The sequence below is a fragment of the Neophocaena asiaeorientalis genome, unplaced genomic scaffold (assembly GCF_003031525.2).
Source record: "Neophocaena asiaeorientalis asiaeorientalis breed wild unplaced genomic scaffold, Neophocaena_asiaeorientalis_V1.1 scaffold230, whole genome shotgun sequence".
Taxonomy (NCBI): Eukaryota; Metazoa; Chordata; class Mammalia; order Artiodactyla; family Phocoenidae; genus Neophocaena; species Neophocaena asiaeorientalis.
Genome location: NW_020175186.1, coordinates 3,890,877 through 3,913,477, shown reverse-complemented (window position 1 = coordinate 3,913,477; position 22,601 = coordinate 3,890,877). Strand labels below are relative to the sequence as shown.

The 22,601-nt window shown below is 35.0% G+C and overlaps 1 protein-coding gene across 1 annotated transcript in view; it reads right to left on the bottom strand.

The window, feature by feature from the left end:
• Positions 1–22,601, bottom strand: part of ANO5 (anoctamin 5) — a 96,360-nt gene that overhangs the window by 23,099 nt on the left and 50,660 nt on the right. The window contains exons 9-14 of the mRNA XM_024764704.1: positions 21,350–21,465; positions 11,709–11,843; positions 11,093–11,198; positions 10,939–10,999; positions 2,242–2,393; positions 21–95 (exon numbers count right to left, since the gene is read on the bottom strand). Coding sequence (XP_024620472.1) covers positions 21–95; positions 2,242–2,393; positions 10,939–10,999; positions 11,093–11,198; positions 11,709–11,843; positions 21,350–21,465 — 645 coding nt within the window. The remainder of the gene's footprint in view (positions 1–20; positions 96–2,241; positions 2,394–10,938; positions 11,000–11,092; positions 11,199–11,708; positions 11,844–21,349; positions 21,466–22,601) is intronic.

The window sequence follows — 22,601 nt, the reverse complement described above, 5'->3', positions numbered from 1 at the left end:
AGTTTTTAAACAATGCTCACCCATAAAGTCACTGTGGCTCCCGATAAAAAGTACCATGGAATACGACTACACAAAGGCAAGTAAGGTTCCACCTCCTGTAATTTTGAAGAAATCACAGCAAAATTCAAAATCTACAAAGTTGGGAATCCAAGCAGTAGTCAAAATCACAAAGCCATGTTAAAGTAGAAACCTCCTCAATGGGTTCACCACAGTTCATGGAATGCTACATTCTAGTAGTGGTTCCTTATGTTTAGGTAGAAACCTTTAGGGCTCCCAGATGAAATATTTTACAAATGATATGAGATATAAAGGATACACATTATTTCCTGAGTGTTGAATTAGAGTTGTATTTAGGGAGAGGGAGACAGGAAAAACAAAGTCAAAACCTGAGGGCTGCTGCTTAAGTGGACATGCCTTAATGATGTTAAAATTTTCTAATTGAGTTAAATTGAATTGAGTTGAATGCACTGCTCTGTAATTGCTCTGTATGATATTAAGTAGGGTGCCTTCTTTATATTTATAGGATTAATTGTCTTCTTCCACACGGTTCAGGGGCCCAGACTTTTCTACAATTATGGTTTTTTAAGTCATTAATGGAAGATATTAATTATACCAGCTGATATTTTTAGCTATATCGAGAGGCAGTTAGATCTTACGGCCAAAATACTGTCATACAGTAAAAAATAGTTGTCAGCAGAAATCTAAATCATGTAATTCTATTTAACATATAAGATTTTATATCTGTACAGTCTCAAGGATTTTTCAGAAAGGACTGAATGCAAACAGAACATAGCAGTCAGGGTAGGCTGCCCAAGAGCTCTATTGAACCCCAGGATGTGTGTGGATACATCTGATTATGTACATGTGTATGCATGTGTGTATCCAATGTGTCAGTGTGTTCGTGTGTGTGTGCATATTTGTGTGTGCACGTGTGTGTGTCCATTCCTGCATGTATGTGTTCCCAACAGACTCAAATGTAAGAATTCTTGTTGTGCTTAACCACTGAAGAAGCACTGCAATGAAGTAAAAAACAAAACATAACAAAAAAAACCTCTCATTTCCAAAGCCATTAAAGCTAAGTGAAGTAGACGATTCACAGTGAATCAATACATATTGTTTTTCAACTGGTTTCAAATGTAAACATTCAGTACATCTTGCTTTTGGTCAACGGTGTTTGGCAAAGCCAATAGACCTGCTTTTATTTTCTTCTTTATCCCATTAAGTAGGAACAAATACACATCATGTCATTACTATGAAAATATCTCTTTCAATATATTTTTTATTAATTTCAAATAGCCACCCAAATTGTTAATGTATTTTCTGAGGTGATTTTTCTCTTCATTCATTTACTGAATATTCTGTAATGTTTCAAGGCAATTTAATAAACGTTTAGTGAATGCCTGTACTAGGAGAAGAATGTTGAGTATTATACGCAAGAACAGTGTCCTGAACAGAGTAGGGAATTCTACTGAAGAGATTTTTAGACACATATTCTATTCTCTCTTTAATAGCATCAGGTAACATGGTGATTATAGATTATGGAAAGGTGGAGACTCTACGAATATGCAGCCAAGAGTCTGCAAAGTATCTTCCGTTTTCAAGTGAAACAAAAATGAGGTACCAAGAAGTCAAATAACTCAGTCAACAACATACAGCCAGTTTGCCAGTTATCCCAAAATCTAGACTCTCCTTTCAGACACCAGTGCAATGATCTTCCCATTATAATTAATTAGAATGGACTAGGTGAATAACCTTTGGTTGAATAAAGCAATCACTCGTAAGCCCACTACCTTAATACAATACTGTTTTAATTTTCACGCATTAACTTAGCATCATTTCCATGTCTATATATTTATATACAAAGCCCACAGCATGCACACTATTTTCCATTTCCTTTTATTTCACTTAGTATTAAAACTATGTACTTCATGATATGATGACTTGGATTTGCTTCAAAATAATCTAGTGGCAGGGAGGGGTAGGTGTATAAATGAAAAAAGATTGCCCATGAAATAATAATAATTGAAGCTGGGTGATGATTCCATCCCGGGGCTCATTATACTTTACTACCTACTTGTGCATGCGCTCAAAATGTATATTAGAAGCGAGTAAACAAGTTTATATGATTTATATGTTGTAGAGTATTTTAAAGGCAAATTGAAATACACAGCATTACTTGAGAGGCCACCCACAGCTTGGTGTCCATTGGAATATACTGCCTATTTCAGTCTCCTAATATACCTTAGTCACTGCATTCACTTTCCTATGTGTACACATAGCTTCAAATTCAGGTCTCAGCTGGAGCTGCTGCTGCTCCTCCTCAAAGTCCACCAGGTCCCACTCATATTCCAGTCTGGCTTGTCGCTGTTTCCAAAACTCCAAAAACAATGTGACTATGGGCAAAGAAATGCATAAGAACAAATATAATAAAGAGATGGAGGAATAAGTGAATAAGGAGATAATAACTAGATTTTTCTTTACTTTAAAAAATCATTTTGGTTGTATGATGGTTCTTCTGTCGCTGTTTGATGATAAAATTATAAATTTTGGCATAATACTATGTAATAGTATTGAAATAACTCATATATAGAAATACAAATTCGTTTCTTAGACAGCAGTCCATGCAAGAAAAATTTTTTTCAGGCACGCTACTCTCTCTCTCTTCATTCAGATAATTTGAAATAATATTTAAACTTGACTTTTTACTAACACCTAGATTTTGTTTGCATGTCTTTGACTGAAATCATTCAAGCAATTGTATCACATTCTCAGGCTTAGGGAAATTTAAGGAAAACATAGGAGCCATTTCATAACACAGTATGTCTCTCTCTCTCTCTCTCTCTGTCTCTCTTTGTCTCTCTCCCTGTCTCTGTCTTTCTCTCTCTCTCTATATGTATGTATAATATATAATATTATATAGTATAATATACAATATATATAATTTTTAAACAAACTTTCCCTTAAAGAATAACATATTTACAGAAAAGTATATAAAACATTACCAACACCCCCAGAAAAACCTTCCTTTATAACCCTTCTAAGGCATAGATGTAACTAGTTTACACATATACACACACACATATATATATAAATACATATATATATATAAACACACACACACACCAGTTTCTTTACCCATTCATCTGTCAATGGACATTTAGATTGTTTCCACATCTTGGTTAATGTGGAGAGAGTTACAATGAACACAAGAGCGCTAACATCTTTTTGAGATCCTGATTTCAATTATTTTGGGTAAATACCCAGAAGTGGGATTGCTAGATTATATGACAGTTCTATTTTAATTTTTTGAGGCACTTCCACACTGTTTTCTGGTTGTACCATTTAGCATTCCCACCAGTAGTATGCAAGAGTTCATTATAATTCTTTACATCCTCATCATTTTGGTAATAGCCATCCTGACAGGTGTGAGATAACATCTCATTGTGGTCTGATTTGCATTTCTCTGATAACTAATTACATTATGTATTTTTTCATATATCTGTTGGCCATTTGTATAACTTCTTCGGGGAAATGTCTATTCAAGTCCTTTGTCCATTTTTAATCAGGTTAGGTTTTGTTATTTTTTTAAAACTATTGAGCTACAGGTGTTCCTTATATATATTTTGGAGGTTAACCCTTTATCAGATAGATGGTTTGCAAATATTTTCTGCCTTTCAATGGGTTGCCTTTGCACTCTGTTCATTGTTGTCTCTGCTGTGCAGAGCATTTTAGTTTGAGGTAGTCTAGCTTATTTTGTTTGTTTTTGTTGCCTGGGCTTTGGTGCCATCTGCATGAAATCATTGCCAAGACCAATGTCATAAAGATTTTCCTTAGACTCTCTTCTAGGATTTTTACAGTTTCAGGTCTTATGTTTAAGTCTTTAATCCATTTTGAATTGATTTTTGTGATGGTGTAAGATGTGAATGAAAAATGTTGCCTGCCATATCGGTAAACAAAGGATGTTGCAGCCATCAAGCCACTACAGCCCAGATGGTGAGCCCTGAGGGAACTCAAGATGGGAAAGAACAGGATACTGGCCCCAGATAGCTAAGGTGCATATCAAAGGAATGATTTCAATTAGCCCAGATTCTTGCATCTTCCCATACAAAGAAAAGCGCTAATTCATTAACTTAAGGTATCTGGTTTTCTTTAATTAACAGTAATCTTTTGATGTTCTGACTACCTGGTCTTTGTTGCAAAACTCCTATGTATCCTGGCTCCTCCCTTACCTCTTCAGAGCAGTTCCTCAGAGCTATCTGAGAGGCTGCCTCCTGGGCTTGAAGTCCTCAGAAAGTCTGCCAAATAAAACATAATTCTCAACTTTCAGGTTGTGGATTTTTTTTCAGTTGACAAAGATAAGGATCCAATTTCATTCTTTTGCATGTCGCCGTCCAGATTTCCACAGCACCATTTGTTGAAGAGACTATCCTTTCCCCATTTTGTTTTCTTGGAAATCCTGTTGAAGATTAATTTACCATATACATGTGGATTTATTTCTAGGCTCTATTCTGTTTCATTGGTCTGCATGTCTATCTTAATGCCAGTACCATACTGTTTTGATTGCTGTAGCAAACAAACAGTTCCTAACTGGTTTTCTCCCCAGGGCTAAAAGTAGAGGCAGCAGACACAAATGCCCATCTTCCAATCTTTCTTTGAAAGAGATCTACTTGCAGACTTTCAAAGCTGCTGCCTGAGGGTCCAGCTTCCAAACAGCCTGCATCTAGGTGCTGACTGAGATCTTCCCATTTGGGATACTGATGGGTTTTGGCACACCCCCCAAATACTGGGAACCACTAAGAACAAAGAAGGCAGCTTGAACAATCACAGGCCACACTTTCAAGGCTGGGAGAGGTAGCTGTTTTACCTAATGAACAGAAATCAACACAGGGAGGCAAGGTAAATGAAGAAACAAAGGAAAATATGTTCCAAATAGAAGAACAAGATAAACTGCAGAAAAAGACCTTAATGAAATGAAAACAAGCAATTTACCTGATAAAGAGCTCAAAATAATGGTCATAAAGATGCTTACTGAGGTCTGGAGAACAATGCATGAATAAAGTGAGAATTTGAACAAAGAGACAGAAAATATAAGAAAGTAATAAACAGAGATCATAGAGCTGAAGAATACAATAATTTTATTGTAAAATTCAATAGAAGGGTTCAGCACGTACTACATAAAATGAAGAAAGGATCAGTAAACCCCAAGAAAGGGAAGTGGAATTCATTCAGTCAGAGGAGAAAAAATGAATGAAATGAAAATGAAAAATGAGTGTAAAAAAGTGAAGTCAGCTTAAGGGAGTTATGGGACAATATCAAGCAGACCAACATTTGCATTATAGGGGGTCCCAGAAGGAGAAGAGAGAGAGACAGAGACAGCATATTCAAATAATGGGTAAAAACTTCTCTAACATGGGGAAAAAAACAAATATTATATCTAGGAAACCCACTGAGTTCCAAAAAAGATGAAAACAAAGAGAACCACACTGAGACACATTATATTTAAAAGGTCACGAGTTAAAGACAAAGAGAGAATCTTATAAGCAAGAAGAGAAAAACAACTTATGTATAAGGGAACCCTCATAAGACTATCAGCAGATTTTTCAGCAGAAACTGCAGGCCAGAAGGGAGTAGCATATAGTCAAAGTACTGAAAAAAATTTGAGAACCAAGAATACTCTACCTGGAAAGTTTTCCAGACAAGTAAAAGTGGAAAGGGTTTATCACAACTAGAATGGCTTTTCAAGAAATGTTAAAGGGACCTCTTTAAACTGAAATTAAAACATATAAATGTACAAATCTCATTAGTATAGGTAAATGCATAGTTAAATTTAAAATACTCATGTTACAATGGTGGTAGGTAGCATACTTGTAAATCTATTATGAAGGTTAAAAGACAAAAGTAGTAAAAATAACTAACTACAATAAAATTGTATAACTATAATAATTGGTTAAAGGATACACAAGCTAAGAAGATATAAACTGTGACATCAAAAACATAAAACATGGGAAGGAAAGTAAAAATATAGAGCGTTAGTATGCATTTGGAATTAATTTGCTTTGCTTGCAATAGAATGTTATAACTATAAGATGTTTTATAAAAGCCTCACTATAATCACAGAGCAAAAACCTATAAAAGACATGCAAAAGATAAAGAAAAAGGAATCTAAGCATACCATTACAGAAAATTATCATACCCCAAAAGAAGGCAAGAGAGGAAGAAAGGAACAAATGAATTACAAAACAATTAACAAAATGGCAATAGTAAGTCCATATCCATCAATAATTACTTTAATGTAATTAACTAAATTCTCCAATCAAAAGTCACAGAGTGGTTGAATGGATAAAAAAACAAGACTCAACTATGTGCTGCCTACAAGAAACTCACTTCAGCTGAAAGGACACATATATACTAAAAGTGAAAGGATGGAAAAAGATATTCCATACAAACTGAAACCAAAAGAAAGCAATATTAACTATACTTATATAAGACAAAATAGACTTTAAGACAAAGATCACAATAAGGGGAAAAGAAGATCTTTCTATAATGATAGAGAGATCCATCAAAGAAGAAGATATAACACTTATAAATACTTATGCACTCAATAGAGGAGCACCTAAAATATATACAGCAAATGTTAACAGACCTGAAGACAGGAATTGTCAGCAACATAATAATAGTAGGGAACTTCAACACCCCATTTTCAACAATGGATAGATCATCCTGACAGAAAATCAATAAAGAATCATTGGACTTAAACTACATGTTAGAACAGAGGGACTTAAGGGGCATTGACAGCACTTTCCATCTAACAGCAGCAGAATACACATTCTTCTAAGTGCACATGGAATGTTCTCCAGGAAAGGTCATATATTAGCACCACAAAACAAGTCAATAGATTTCAAAAGTTTGAAATCATATCAAGCATCTTTTCTGACCACAATGGTATGAAAATAGAATTACAGGAAAAGTTAAAACTGGAAAATTCACAAATATGTGGAGAATAAAGGACATGCTACTGAACAAACTTAGAAAAATCAACAGAGAAATTAAACAATATCTTGAGACAAATGAAACTGGAAATACAATATACCAAAACTTACGGGATGCAGCAGAAGCAGTTCTAGGAAGGAAATTCATAGTGATAAATGCCCACATTAAGAACCAAGAAAAAGCTAAAATAAACAACCTAACTTTAGACATTAAGGAACCAGAAAAAGAGCAAAGTAAGCCAAAGGTAGTAGAAGGAAGAAAATAACAAAGATCAGAGGGTAAATAAATAAAAGAGACAAAAAGACAATAGAAAAGATCAACGAAACTATTTTATTTTGAAAAGATAAACAATAGAAAACCTTTAGCCATAATTACCAAGAAAAAAAGATAAGGCTCAAATAAATAAAATTAGAAACTAAATAAGAGACATGACAACTGATAGCACAGAAATACAAAGGATCATGAGACTACTATGAACAATTATGTGCCAACACAGTGGATAACCTAGAAGAAATGGATAAAGTCCTAGAAACATACAACCTACCTAAAGTGAACCATGAAGAAATAGAAAATCTCAACAGACCAATTACCAGTAAGGATATTGAATCAGTAATCAAAAACGTCCCCACCAACAAAAGTCCAGATCAGATAGCTTTACTGGTGAATTCTATCATACATGTAAAGAAGAATTAATCCTTCTCAAACTCTTCCAAAGACTAGAAGAGGAAAGAAAACTTCCAAACTCATTTTATGAGGCCGTCATTATCCTGACACCAAAGTCAGACAAAGACACTACAAGTAAAGAAGTTATACTTGATGAACATAGATGCAAAGAACCTGAACAAAAGAGTAGCAAATCAAATTCAGCAATATATTAAAAGAATTACACACAATGATCAAGTGGGATTTACTAAAGGGATACAAGGATAGTTCAACATCCACAAATCAATCAACATGGTATACCACATTAACAAAATAAATGATAAAAGAAAATCATTTCAACAGATGCAGAAAAAGCATTTAACAGAATTGAACATCCTTCATGATAAAAACTCTCAAAAATATAGGTATAAATGGAATGTATCTCAATATAGTAAGAGCTATACATGACAGGCCCATAGCTACCATCATAGTCAGTGGTGAAAAGCTGAAAGCTTTTCCTCTATGATCAGGGACAAGACAAGAATGCCTATTCTTGCCTCTTCTATTCAATAGAGTACTGGACATCCCAGCCAGAGCAATTAGTCAAAAATAAATAAATAAATAAAAGACATATAAATTAGAAAGAAAGAAGGAAAGAAGTAAAACTGTCTCTGTTTGCAAATAACATGAAATTATAAAAAACATCCTGAAGACACCACCAAAAAACTGTTAGAACTAATAAATAAATTTAGTCAAGTTCCAGGATAAAAATAAATATATAGAAGCCCACTGTGTTTCTATATACTACCCACGTACTAACAGAAAGAGAAATTAAGAAAATAATCCCATTTACAATAACATCAAAAAGAACAAAATACCCAGGAATAAATTTAACCAAGGAAATGAAAGATACGTACACTGTATACTACTAGACACTGATGAAAGAAACTGAAGAAGACACAAATAAATGGAAATAAATTTGAGGAATTAATATAAAAATGTCCATACTACCCAAGCAATCTCCAGATTTAATGCAATCCCTATCAAAATTCCAATGCTATTTTTCATAGAAATAGAGAAAACAATCTTAAAATTTGTATGGGGCCACAAAAGACTCCAAATAGCCAAAGCAATCCTGAGAAAGAAGAACAAAGCAGTAGGCATCATATTCCTGATCTCAAACTATATTACAAAGTTATAGTAATCAAAATAGCATGGTACTTTTGGCATGGCATAAAGAGAAACACAGAGACCTATGGAACACAATCAAGAGCTCAGAAAATAATCCCATATATTATGGTCAATTAATATTTGACAAAGGAGCCAGGAATACTCAATGGGGAAAGAATAGTTTCTTCTATAAATGGTTTTGGGAAGATTGGATATTCCTTTGCAAAAGAACAAAACTGATAAAAAAGGGAACCCTCGTGCACTGTCAGTGGGAATGTAAATTGGTGTAGCTGTTATGGAAAACAATATGACGGTTCCTTGAGAAATTAAAAATACAAATATAATAGGATGAAGCAATTCCACTTTTAGGTATATATCCAAAGGAAACAAAATCATTATCTTGAAGTGATATCTTTACCCCCATGTTCACTGCAGCTGCTGGGTGTTCTATGCATAATTGCTCCTCTATTTGTTATGACATATAAGGTTAGTGTTGGTGTACAATCTCTGTCAATGGAAAGAATTGAAAACTACTACAATTGTTGTAATTTGTGTACCTATCATCCATTTCTGATTCCAAAAAATGACAGGCAGGATTTGGTAGCCACATAATGAAGAGATGTCCATATACTAACTTAACCAGAGGAGGCTGCTGGAGAATTGTGGGTAAGACTTCTCTGTCTCCCATTCTCTCTTTGAATCTGGCCTTTTCTCTTCAGACCGTAGCAGTCAAGCAGAAGTAACAGAAACCCATAAGAACATCTGCTTCATGTACACACCCCCACAAATGTTGGTGTCCTATTGCCTGAATCAAGCTACCTTGTTCCCTTGGCCAGTATTTTTCTTTTTTTAATTAATTAATTTTTCATTGCGTTGGGTCTCTGTTGTTGCATGCGGGCTTTCTCTAGTTGTGGCGAGCAGGGGCTACTCTTTGTTGTGGTGCGCGGGTTTCTAATTGCGGTGGCTTCTCTTGCTGCAGAGCATGGGCTCTAGGCACAAAGGCTTCAGTAGTTGTGGCACATGGGCTTGCAAGCTCTAGAGCGCAGGCTCAGTAGCTGTGGCGCACAGGCTTAGTTGCTCCGCGGCATGTGGGATCTTCCTGGACCAGGGCTCAAACCCGTGACCCCTGCATTGGCACCTGGATTCTTAACCTCTGTGCCACCAGGGAAGTCCCTCCTTGGCCAGTTTTTAAATGCACACACTTGTGCTTCTTAAAGACTTTTTTTGTTAAATTGGAGAGAAAAAAGTCTATCTTTCACCAGAGTCCCCCAAATTTTTAGACATGCTTTAGAAGTCTTTGGGCCTCCTCTTGCCAAGTTACTCTTACAGAAAATACTTTCCTCACTGATGGCGGGAATAACTTCATAACACTTCTACTTCCCACGTGATACAAAAGAGAAGAGATACTGGGACATTTCCAAAATTAAGGGAAATTCCACCTTACATGGGAGATTTTTACCAAATGGAACTGGAAGCTGGAACTAGAATTTGACACAGGAAATTTAAATTCAAATGCTGAGTATTAGCTCTCAACAATTTTTTTTTTTTTTTTCGCGGTATGCGGGCCTCTCACTGTTGCAGCCTCTCCCATTGCGGAGCACAGGCTCTGACGCGCAGGCTCAGCGGCCAAGGCTCACAGGCCCAGCCGCTCCGCGGCATGTGGGATCTTCCCGGACCAGGGCACAAACCCATGTCCCCCTGCACTGGCGGGCGGATTCTCAACCACTGCGCCACCAGGGAAGCCCAGCTCTCAACAATTTTTGAGTCTTGTTCCAGTTTGTATCCATGACTCAATATCCTCCAGCCACCAAATACTTATGTTTATTTCTCCTGAATTAAGCACTTACTGAGCCTGTTTTTACCACAGTTCTGACAGTGTAATCTGAATACATATGAAGTTTCAAAAATTATAGTGTTTTTCAGAGAAATTAACAGATGACTAATAGAGACCTTTCTGGACCAAGGATCAAGACGAATGACCATTGATGTGGACTCCATCAGTGTACTGATGCTAGCAAAGACATAAAGATGTAAAATCACCTTTGGTTTATAAGGTATGCCAAATGTATATGTTATATGAATGGCCATAAAACAGATAACATGGAGAAAGCTGTTTTTATGTAACTATTTACTCACCCCAAATTCCCATGAATATTGCGAAGAACACTGTTGACTCATTGTCAAATAAATGGGAGAACTGTAAAACAATAACAACATCACAAAGACTACTTAGTATCAAATGAGGGAGGGAAATTGCAAGTCTTTTCAACATACCACAATACATACATACCTTTGAAGCCCAACAGGTAGAATTTAGTCTCCAATAGTCACACATTACATCACAGAGTGGGCACATGATAATCTGACCCCCGATCTCAGGGTCACAGATCTCAGTGCTGCAGAGGGAAGAGGAGAGTTTTTGTTTTGTTTTGTTTTGTTTTTGTCTTGTTTTGTTTTATCCACATGGCATGGCATGTGGGATCTTAGTTCCCCGACCAGGGATGGAACCCATGCCGCCATAAGTGGAAGTGTGGAGTCCTAACCACTGGACTGCCAGAGATTCCCAAGAGCAAAGTTATATTAAAAGTGACGTGTTTGGGTGAAAGTCCAAAGCTGCTTTTATTGGAACAACTTTATACAGCTTCTTACATATGGCACAAGGGGAAATGAACTAGCAATTTTTGTAGATCAAATCATGCTTTGAGGAACAGAATCTTTAGAGCCCATCATTAAAAACAAATTTTCCATAAAGCACCAGGTGAGGGGTAGCTGCTATGTTTGGGTCTTTTTCAGAAATATCAATTATCTGCTGCCATAGGAAACATTCTGACACAAATTCCAGAAAAATAATAGCAACAGTTTCAGTTAGCATAGATTCTCTATTGGGGCAACTCAGTTGCACTTACCTGCTTGAGTTATCACGCATCGATAATAAGCCGTAAATAAAACAAGCTAAGCCAACTATAGCTGCAAAAAACAGCATTTCTGTGTAAAATCCGAGAAAGACAAAATAGATGCCAATTTTTTCTCCGTAATAATCCCTATGAAAGAGGGTAAAAAGAGAATCAGAGGTTGTAAGAATGATACAGTCCTGAGAGTCTTGGTTTTGTATTCAGACAAACTTGAATTCTAATTTTGGCTCCATTGCTTTCCAGCTGTGAAATTTTGATAAAGTTACTAAACTTCCTAAACCTTAGTTTCGACATCATAAAATGCAGGATAATGCTTAGCCATAGAATTGGTGTGAGGATTAAAAGAGACAACACATGTAAGTAAGAAGCCAACTGAGTGGAAGTTAAGATTTACTTTTGAAATAATCAGGTAATTTGAAAAGCTTTTAAATTTTAAAGAGAGTTTAAATGTTTTGAAATAAAGTGCAGAACATTCTTCTAGCAATTAACAAATCAAAATCACATTCACAATCTGTGCATGGACTTTTGCTTTATCTCTCTCTAAAATTGAAGAATGTACTCAGACCACAACAGATGAGAGTGGTTGTATGCATGAACTTCCATCTTCCTCTAAATTTGGAGCTCTGATGGATGCTTATAGAATTGTAAGACAAGGAGCAAACCAAGGAATCAAAAATGAGTGTTTAATAAAGTTCCATAAAATATACAGTTCAGCACTTGCTTTACAAAGAGTTAAAAAGTGACAGCATTAGTTGGCATAAATGTTCAAGTCTTATAACCAAGTTTTGGGGTTTTTTTTCTGTTGTTTTTTAAACCGACTCTCTCCTTAAGGAATCTCTCAAAGAACCAGAGAACAAGGTTTTCTCTGCCTCATAAAACCAGGTTTTTTAAAAAAACAACACAAAATAGGTTAATCTTCTCCCTTATTCACGTAGAGCTCAGCTCACCAAATCTGTGAAGTCTTACCACAGTTTCCTAGACAGAGATGTAATCCCTTTTGGGCTCTAATAGCATGATATATATAAATCTATTACAGCACTATTTATTAAATTGTAATTTCCACACATGCTCAAAAAACAGGCAAATCTAAACATAAAGGGTTTAAATTTTACATAACATAAACTTATTTAACATAAACTTAATTTCCCAATGAGAAGGTTTTTAATTTTTTTCACTCAATATTAATTTTATTGAATATCCCATTCTTCAGTTTTCAAAATTTCTAATCTTTTCTAATGAAACAGGCATCTCTCTGCTTGTACCATCTTTCATTCTTTCATTTTTTCATTATTTTCAGTGATAATAAACATTTTTACATTGTTGTTTTCCCTTGTTCTGCTTTTCAAATTACTATAAACTTGAAATTAAATTATAATTCCATTGTATTCCCTTGTTAATTTACCATTTACAACTTCCTTAGGTTCACTCACATAGGATGAGTAAACTTGCTTTTTCTCTTTTTTTGTTTTTGCTGAAAAACAGCAATTATTATAATACTGCATAACATCAAAATCTAAAAAAAAGAATAAAAATATTTGATTTGGGAAAATTTTTTTTTTTTTTTGCGGTACGCGGGCCTCTCACTGTTGTGGCCTCTCCCGTTGTGGAGCACAGGCTCTGGACGCGCAGGCTCAGCGGCCATGGCTCACGGGCCCAGCCACCCCGCGGCACGTGGGATCTTCCCAGACCGGGGCACGAACCCGCGTCCCCTGCATCGGCAGGCGGACTCAACCACTGCGCCACCAGGGAAGCCCTGATTTGGGAAAATTTACTATTCATCGTGTCTATTTCCATTTGATGTTTTAAAAATTATAGAATCAATCATTTTTAAGGTAAAACATCAATATTACTGCTATATGCTTAACCAAAAAGTTATTTGGGAATTCATAAAGAAACTGGATATTTCAAAGAACTACATTTTTCTTCCTTTCAAATTTCAAGAATCTTATTCCTTGAGAATTAAAAAAAAAGTCCTCAAGAACTCCAGACCTTTAATTAGTATTTAAAATATTCTCAAAAAGAGAAATTCCCAAATGAACATTTATTATGTATGGAATTATAGAAATAATTTTACTAAACTTTGGATGTGAGGAGCTTAATAATAGATTAACAACTAAACCATCTCTTAAGAATGCAAAAAGCAAGAGACATGTCTTAGATTTGTATTATGGTAAATACGTATATATTATTTACATATTATTGAAATAACGTTTAAGATGTTAAATTCTTATTATTCAAAACAAAGAAAATGAGAAAAAGCCAATAATATGAGATACTCTGTGAAGTATCAAACATAAGGAGAATAAATACTTCTTTTGAGTATTAATTTTTTAGAAAAATTTGCCTTTTATTTACACTTACGGTATTTCTTAACCTGTCCATTTTACTTGCTAGATTTTGCACTCATCTGTGGCCCCATAACATTTAACAGGGCATCTCATAGGTAGAAGACATTCAATAGTCTTCGTTGTGAGATCTTGTGAGAAGGCACTGGTCTAATTTTGTATTCCCAGGACTTAGTCTGAGACATAGCAAATAATCAAAACAATGATGATGGAATTGAAATAAATATAGGCTTGAGGAATGAATGAACAAAATGCAAACATTTGGTCTAAAGAGATTCATTTTTACCATGAATTCATGGACATCTGAGAAACTTAGCTTAGCGATTACACTATCTTGGCTTTTAATAGCACCATTATAGTCACTGTAAACATATTTGTTCTAACCTATTTGCTATATAGCAGTATATCAATTTTATTTATAAGCATTAAACCATCCCAACAGATGATATCAGAAAAATCATCTGGAGCTCTTAAATTGGAAAGAAAAATTGGGATCAGAAGGCATATAATATTGAAGACTGATAAACCAATGATGGTAACCTTTGTATTCCCAGTTCTCCCTGAAAAAATATAATCTAATATGACAAAATGATCAGTACCCAAAAGGCAGTAAAAATATTTACAAATATTTGGACATGGAACTTAAGTTTGGTGTAGAGATAACATGAAATATGTGAAATCTAGGAATTCAAATCCTATATTCTAAATCTCTTTCCAGGCACCCCTAGTCATCATTTTTTTTTAACCTTCTATATCCAATCCACTAGGTCCAATAAATTCTGTCATAAAAGTCTTTTTCTTTTTTTTCTTTCTTTCTAATTTTTTTTTTTTTTTTTTGGCTTTATCATGAGGCATGTGGGATCTTAGCTCCTCAACCAGGGATTGAACCTGCAACCCCTGCATTGGAAGCGCAGAGTCTTAACCATTGGGACCACCAGGGAAGTCCCATAAAAGCCTTTTTCTAATCCATAGTCCCCTCTTTCCTGTTACCAGTGCCTTGGATATGACCTTCAATATCTCTTACTGGAAAATTTTTTTTTTTTTTTTTTGTGGTACGCGGGCCTCTCACTGTTGTGGCCTCTCCCGCTGCGGAGCACAGGCTCCGGACGCGCAGGCTCAGCGGCCATGGCTCACGGGCCCAGCTGCTCCGTGGCATGTGGGATCTTCCTGGACCGGGGCACGAACCCGCGTCCCCTGCATCAGCAGGCGGACTCTCAACCACTGCCCCACAAGGGAAGCCCTATTACTGGAAAATTTTAACAGCCTCCTTACTTCCCTGACTTCAGTCTTGCATCCTTCTACTATCTGTCCTGTTTCCAAGAGAGTAATGTTTCTAAAGCACAAGATTAAACAATGACCGTTTCCTCCTTTAAAGGTTTTCTCCTTTCATCTTAGCAGTGTTCTTCATGATTTTTTACTGATAAACATTCAAATCTTACCAGCCACGCCTCCTAAATGAAGAACTAAATGCACAATGCTCTTCTTTAGCCCAGTGCTCTGTACTGGTTCTCTCTACCTGGGATATTCTTAACTAACTTGTTTACCTAGCAACCTGCTACTTCTCTCAAGACACACTCAAGAATAATCACTGTGAAACTTTCCCTGAGGTTGTCATAAAGGTAGGTGCTCTTTCCTCTGTGCTCTGTTCTTTCATGAGAATCACTCTGCTGTAATTATTATGCACTTGTGTGCCTTCCTGCAAATATCTTTGTGTTAGGAAACCACGTTCTGATTACCTTTATAGCCCTAGCCTCTTGCTGATATCTAGCGATGCTAAATAAATGCTCATTAAAGGAATGTGGGCATTGTAATTATGCATCTATAGACAATTCCTTTCTACTTTTAAGGATATTTTTATTTTTAACAAGTCTTCCCATAAAAAACTTTCATAAAACCATAAAATCAACAGGGAGAGGAAATAAAACCATACCTGATATAGGCCTTCAAGCATCATGACAGAGAACACCATGATCTTCAAATTACTCGTAAGTAAAGAAATAAACCCAGTTCCAACTGAGTACCTATTACCAGCTGCCATACCTGAGGTACAGAGAGCAGTGAAGAAGATGCTTAAGAAATTCTAGGGAAAACATGTAAAGTAGGGTGGGACATTAGACAAACACAGACAAAATAATCCCTGGGAAAAAGTCTAACTAAATGCCATAATACTGAACACATGTTGGGACTTGGTAATTCGTAGTACTAGCTAAAAGAAAGGGATCTGAAAATGAGTAAGCCTGGAAGTGGCAGCCTCAGAAAAGCAATGTTTCTGGGGAAGAATCAGATATAAAGTGTGGTACTTCTTAAAAGTGGCAGAAAAGAGAGAGAGTTAGGATTCTATAGAAATGAAAGAAAAGGCGCATGACAAGCACAGGATATCATCCATGAAAGAAACTGCATGGAATAGGAAAAAAAACTAACAGAAGAGTGTACTCTAATGCTAGAAACTCCATGAATTAAACACAAACAGAAAAAAGCAGAGCATACTATACAAAATTATGTTTAAAAAACCCTGAAAATGTGAAACAAAGAGCTTCAGCTAATGAAAATTCTCCCAAAAGAGCATGAGGAACACTGTAAAAAAGCAGTACAAACTGAATTAAATGTTCTCAAATAAATAACTGGAAATGTAAGAAAATATCAGAAATATAAAAATAAGAAGTGGGAAAAAACAGGAACAAATAAAACAAGAGATGAAGGAAACCAAAAAACAGAGGAAAGAGAAGAACCCTATAAGATCATGTCAGAACTGATGATGAAATTATGAGGTATTCAAGAGAATAAATGGATACCAAGTGAAAATCTAGTAAAAGATGATAAGAAAAACAGGATACCTATCAAAAGAATGAAAATGACATAGAGAAGTAAAAAGGGTCTCAGGAAAATTGTTTGATATGAAGACAGGCTAAAAAGACCAAACATACAGATAACTGGAGTCCAAAGAAAATAATCAAAGCACTGGAAAATAATTATATTTTAAAACTATAAGGCAAGAACACTTTCCAGAAAAACAAACAAAATAAAAGATACATAGTTAAAGAATCCACCAGGAACAGGGAAAACTGACTTAGAACAACCAATTCCAAGACATAATGTGTTAAAACAATCAGATTTTAAAACAAACAAACAAGCAAACAAAACTCTCCAAGGCCCCAGGCAAGATGATAAATTAATGTACAAAGGCAAAGAACTTCCTACTAAATGAGGACACACCAGAGGCATTTCCAGTAAGATCAGGAACAAGGCAAAGACACCAACTATTATTCAATATTGTTCTGTAATTATCAGCCAATTAATTGAATAAAAGAAAATAATTATAGACATAAGAATTGGTAAAGAAAAGTAAAATATTTCTATTTAAAGATTACATGATAATATACCTCGATAGCCTTAATGAATCAATAAAACTAATTCAATAAAGAATTCATCAGGGCATTAGAATATAAAACTAACACTCAGAAGACAATAACATATAACATGTAAGTAAATACATAATTTATAATAGCAACAAAAATATAAAATACTTAGGATTAAACTTAAGAAAGTTTTATAACTCTATAGCACTCCTGAAAAACCCCAAAGTAGGCTTAAACTAAGACATACATTTCCCTTGACAACTTTTCCTTGATTAGAATGTCTCATCATCAAAATACCAGCCTAGGGCTTCCCTGGTGGCGCAGTGGTTGAGAGTCCGCCTGCCGATGCAGGGCACACGGGACTGGGACATGATGCCCCAGTCCAGAAAGATCCCACTTGCTGCAGAGCGGCTGGGCCCGTGAGCCATGGCCTCTGAGCCTGCGCGACCGGAGCCTGTGCTCCGCAACGGGAGAGGCCACAACAGTGAGAGGCCCGCGTACCGCAAAAAACACAACAACAACAAAAAGTACCAGCCTACCTAAGTTAATTTATAAACTTAATTTGATACCTATAAAAATATCAACCATCTTTTTTAGTAACAAGCTAGACAAGTTGATACTAAAGTTTATATGGAAGAATAAACATGTAGAATGTACAAGGAAACACTGAGAGTAAGAGCTATGATGAGGTATTAGCCCAACTAGATATTAAAACATACTAGAGGTAAGCCACTACAATTAAAAGAGCCTTCTGAATCACTTTGCTGCACACGTGAAACTAACACAACATTGCAAATCAACTATACTCTAATATAAAATAAAAATTAAATTAAATAAATAGCCTGCATGGATAGTTAGCTAGATCAACAGAATAGGCAGAACATCCAGAAAGCAACTCAACTGCATATAGAAATCTAGCATATGATAAAGGTGGTACCTCAAATCACTGAGGCAATGATAAACATTTTAATAATAGATTTGGGACAAGTAGAATAGAAAGTGCATATTTAACTTTATAAGAGACTGTCAAAGTTGTTTTTTTAAAGTTGCTACACCATTTTGCATTCCCACCACCAATGTTTGAGATTTCAAGTTGTTCCATATCCCTGATAGCACTTATTGTTGCCAATCTTTTAGATTTTAGCTATTCTAGTGTGTGTGTGGTGGCATCTTAATGAAATTTTAATTTTTATCCCCTTAGTGAATAAAGATGTTGTACATCTTTTGATGTACTTATTGGCAATCCATAATTATATTCCTTTGGTGATGAATCTTTTATCTTTTGTCCATTTTAAATTTTGTCTTATTATTGAGTTGCAAAATTCCTTAAATAAAAGTCCTTTATTGATATGTGTGTTGCAAATATTTTCTCCAGTCTGTGTTTTGCCTTTTTATTTTTGTAACTGTCTTTTAAAGAGCATACATTTTTAATTTTAATGAAGTTAAATTTATACATTTTTTTAAATTGTGCTTTTTGCATTTGATCTGAAAAGTCCATGCCTAACTCCAAACCACATACGATTTTCTCCTATATGTTCTCCTAGAAGTTTTATAGTTGTAACGCTTACAATTAGTTCTCTCATCCATTACAAGTTAGTTTAAATTTTTGTACAGGAAAGAAGCAAGATTCACATTTTTCATGTAGAGAGCCACTTGTTCTAGCATCATATGTTGAAAGGACTATCCTTTCCCCAATGAATGACCAGGCACTGTTGTTGAAAATCAATTGACTATATATATGTGGATCTATTTCTGGACTCTCCTTTTATTAAAGATTTTTCTTTGGAATAATTTCAAATATATAAAAAATTTACAAGAATAATTCAAATAATACCCATATATCCTTTAATTCTTTTATTGTAAAAATATTGCTGCATTTGCATTTTATCTCACTTCATATATTATATTTCCCCATATATACATGCCTTTTTCTGAACCACTTGCAAGTAAGTTGGTTGAATATGTACATCATGGTCCTTTACCCTTAAAAACTTTATTGTCTATTACTAATAATAAGGATATTATCCTACATAATCACTGAGAAGAAACCTTAGGAATAAGAGCTGTTTTCTGCAGTTCCTCCCTCTGTGATAATATAGTGTTTTCTTTCTTGTCTTTTCGATTACCTAGTTAAAAATTTTACACCTAGCTATCAATTCTTTACATTAAATTGTGTTAAAAATTTAAGTTTATTTAAAAACTTATTTCATTACTGAAATGGAAAAGCAGTATAATTTGCTATAAATGAAAAGTTATAATAATAGGATGAAAAGGTTTAAAATGTTATTAAATTTAAGCTAGATACTGCCATCTGATGGAAAAATCTGAGCTTCTACTTTGTTGTAAAAGAAAATCAGCAAGTGCTAACAAGGTACTGACCTGAGGTGTAATGCATTTGTCTATATCAAGGGTTATAAGTACAAACCTTTGGGGAATATTTATAGCAGAAACATCTGTAGACAGCTAAATACTCTCAATATATTTTGAACAATGTAAAATATGTAAACCTCATTCTGACAACTTTGCTTTTTTGAAAACATACCATGAAAATATTCTCCAAGGGCACTAATTGTAATAGTGAAAAGTTTGAAACAGCCTAATCTTTTTCAATAGAAGAATAGACAAATAAGTTATGCAAAATTTATAATATGGTACCCTGTGTTGTGTTAAAAAGCACAAGATAGATCTGTGTGTACTCAAAGGGAAGTATGCCAATAATATACTATTTAGTGATAAAAGAAAATCTTAGCAAAAAAGTAAATAACGATTCCATTGCTCCAGGAAAAAAAAAAAAGTGTATGTATTTTACTTCACATGCACATAAAAATAAGACTGAATGGCTATTACCAAATAGCCATAGTTACTCCTGTGGAATTCAATGGAGGTGTAATTTCACTTAAAACTTTGCACATCTCTTTATTGCTTGGAATTTTTTAGATACATGTCCTACTTTTATAATTAAAAAAATTAAATGGCCATTAATCAGAACAATTAAAATATCCATCCAATCAAGAGTTTATATAAAGATTTACGGAAACCACAGTTTATATGCTAGTTGCCTTCTATTTATTCTTAAAAATGTCGCCTCTCATTTGCCTTAAATGAAACTGTTGGAATAACATTTCACTTGGTTTGGATGTAGACATCAAAATCAGTCTCATAAAAAGGAGGCTGTGATGCTGTGCAAGCAGAGCAGTAAAAGCATACCTCACTGAGTAAAAATACTGCTACTAGCAACCAGGGGTCTGTAATCTGATTGTTTCTTTATTGAAATCATAGCAGGAGTCTCCTAACATCCTGTATGCATGTAATATTGTCATGGTTCAAAGCAAGAACCTGCAACCATAGTCTTCTTGCATAGCTAATGAAACTGTCTAAAGAATTGAGATAATAGAACAATTGCCTTCACAGCTTTCTGAGATCAACACACACACAAACATCCATACATGACCTTTCTGCTATCCTCTAAATTCCTAGATGCAGAGGAAAACAAACAAACAAAAAATTACTGTGTTAAACACTAAGTGCTAACCCCATGCTAAGAAAATATACATATCATTTAATTATCAAATAACCCCATAAGGAAAGTACTATTGCTATTCCTATTTTACAGATATAAGTCTCATAGAGGTTAAATAACCTGACCATATTTATATGCTTCTAAGAGAAAGAGCTTGGATTTGAACCCCATGTACCTAAATGCTAAGGCCCAACTTCTGAACCATCAAGCTATCTCTGCACTGTGGTTAAGACCATTCTGACAACAGCATTTTGCTCACAAATGAATGACTAAATGGTAGCATAGATACAAAACTGGGAAGATGGGAAATGTAGTGGGTGAGAATAGTAGTAAAAAGAATGGAATGCGATGCCATTGTGAATAAAAACCACGTAATCAAGTTTTAATCAGTTTGATTCTGTGTAAGAAACTTACCTAATCAAATTAAAAGGCTGCTCCTTGTAAAAATAGGAAAACCGAGCCCAGTTCTGGCAAAGTGTGTACCTTTCATTGACAGGATTCGGAGGTTCTGATGGCTTCCAATATTGACCCTACAGACACGCAAGAAGAAATTACTGAATGACAAAGCAAAAGACAAGGGTGAATAAAGGAACACTGCTTTTATAAAAAGCCTAGTGAATGAAGCAAATGTTCTCTTTCACTTTTCGATTTGGATTTTCATATTCTATTGATGTAAATTACTAAATCATTTAGTGTATTGTAGAGTGTAGTACATTTGCTACACTCTACAATAAATGAAAATAATAGTGCTTTATTTATTAAATTTTCACAGCCAGCTATCTAAAAACACAAGTTAAAGTCTGAGACTTTGGCTTTACTCAAGCTGCTCCTTTGACCTGGAGTCCTCCTTTCATCTCTACTCAAATTCCAACAGTCACAGCTCAGGGATTCCCACAACTGTATAACTGGCTGGGACTTTGGAAATAGGCTGACATTTTTATATTATAGATGGAAAAACTGAACCCCAAGCAAAATTAAGTGAATGATCCAAAGTCACACAGCTATGACTGGAATCTCCTCTAGGCAACCTGTCTTGTCCTCACTGGCCATCGCTGATATGTTTCCCAAAGGACTTAAAATATACAACAGACTTTAGCACTTAAAAGCCTCAATATTGTTTCACGTGTAAGTTCCTTCCCCATTTTTAGGTACTGAGTAGGCTTATTAATATAAAGTTAATTAGGGCCTAGCAGAGCACTGTCTACACATAGCTGTTCCATATTTTCTCTTGAACTGTTTGCCTAGACAAGTAAACTACTGAAGACAACACTGAGCAAACACCCAATCTAAACTTAAGCACATATGAAAATCTCTGTATGACAAGGTATAAGATTTTATATCATCCAGATTCCAAATTTTGTCTTCTTCTATAGGTTGTCCTACTGAATCTTGAGAAATGAAATAGAAAAAAAGAAAAATGCTGCCTATTTGCGTATCTTTAAAAAAAAAAAAAAAGGTTCTTTAAAGTACATAAGAGAAAAATCCAGTACCTAAATCTGTATTCAGGAGAGAAGAAAGGAAAAAAGGTAAAATTAATAGTAAATGATAGTTCTCTGTAGGAAGAGCTCAGTAACACTGATTTTCTAGTGACCGTGGAGGACTCTGCTGGAAGGCTAGATATATGGAATAAAATTGCTGGTGACTGAGGACAGTTTGGCTTTATGAC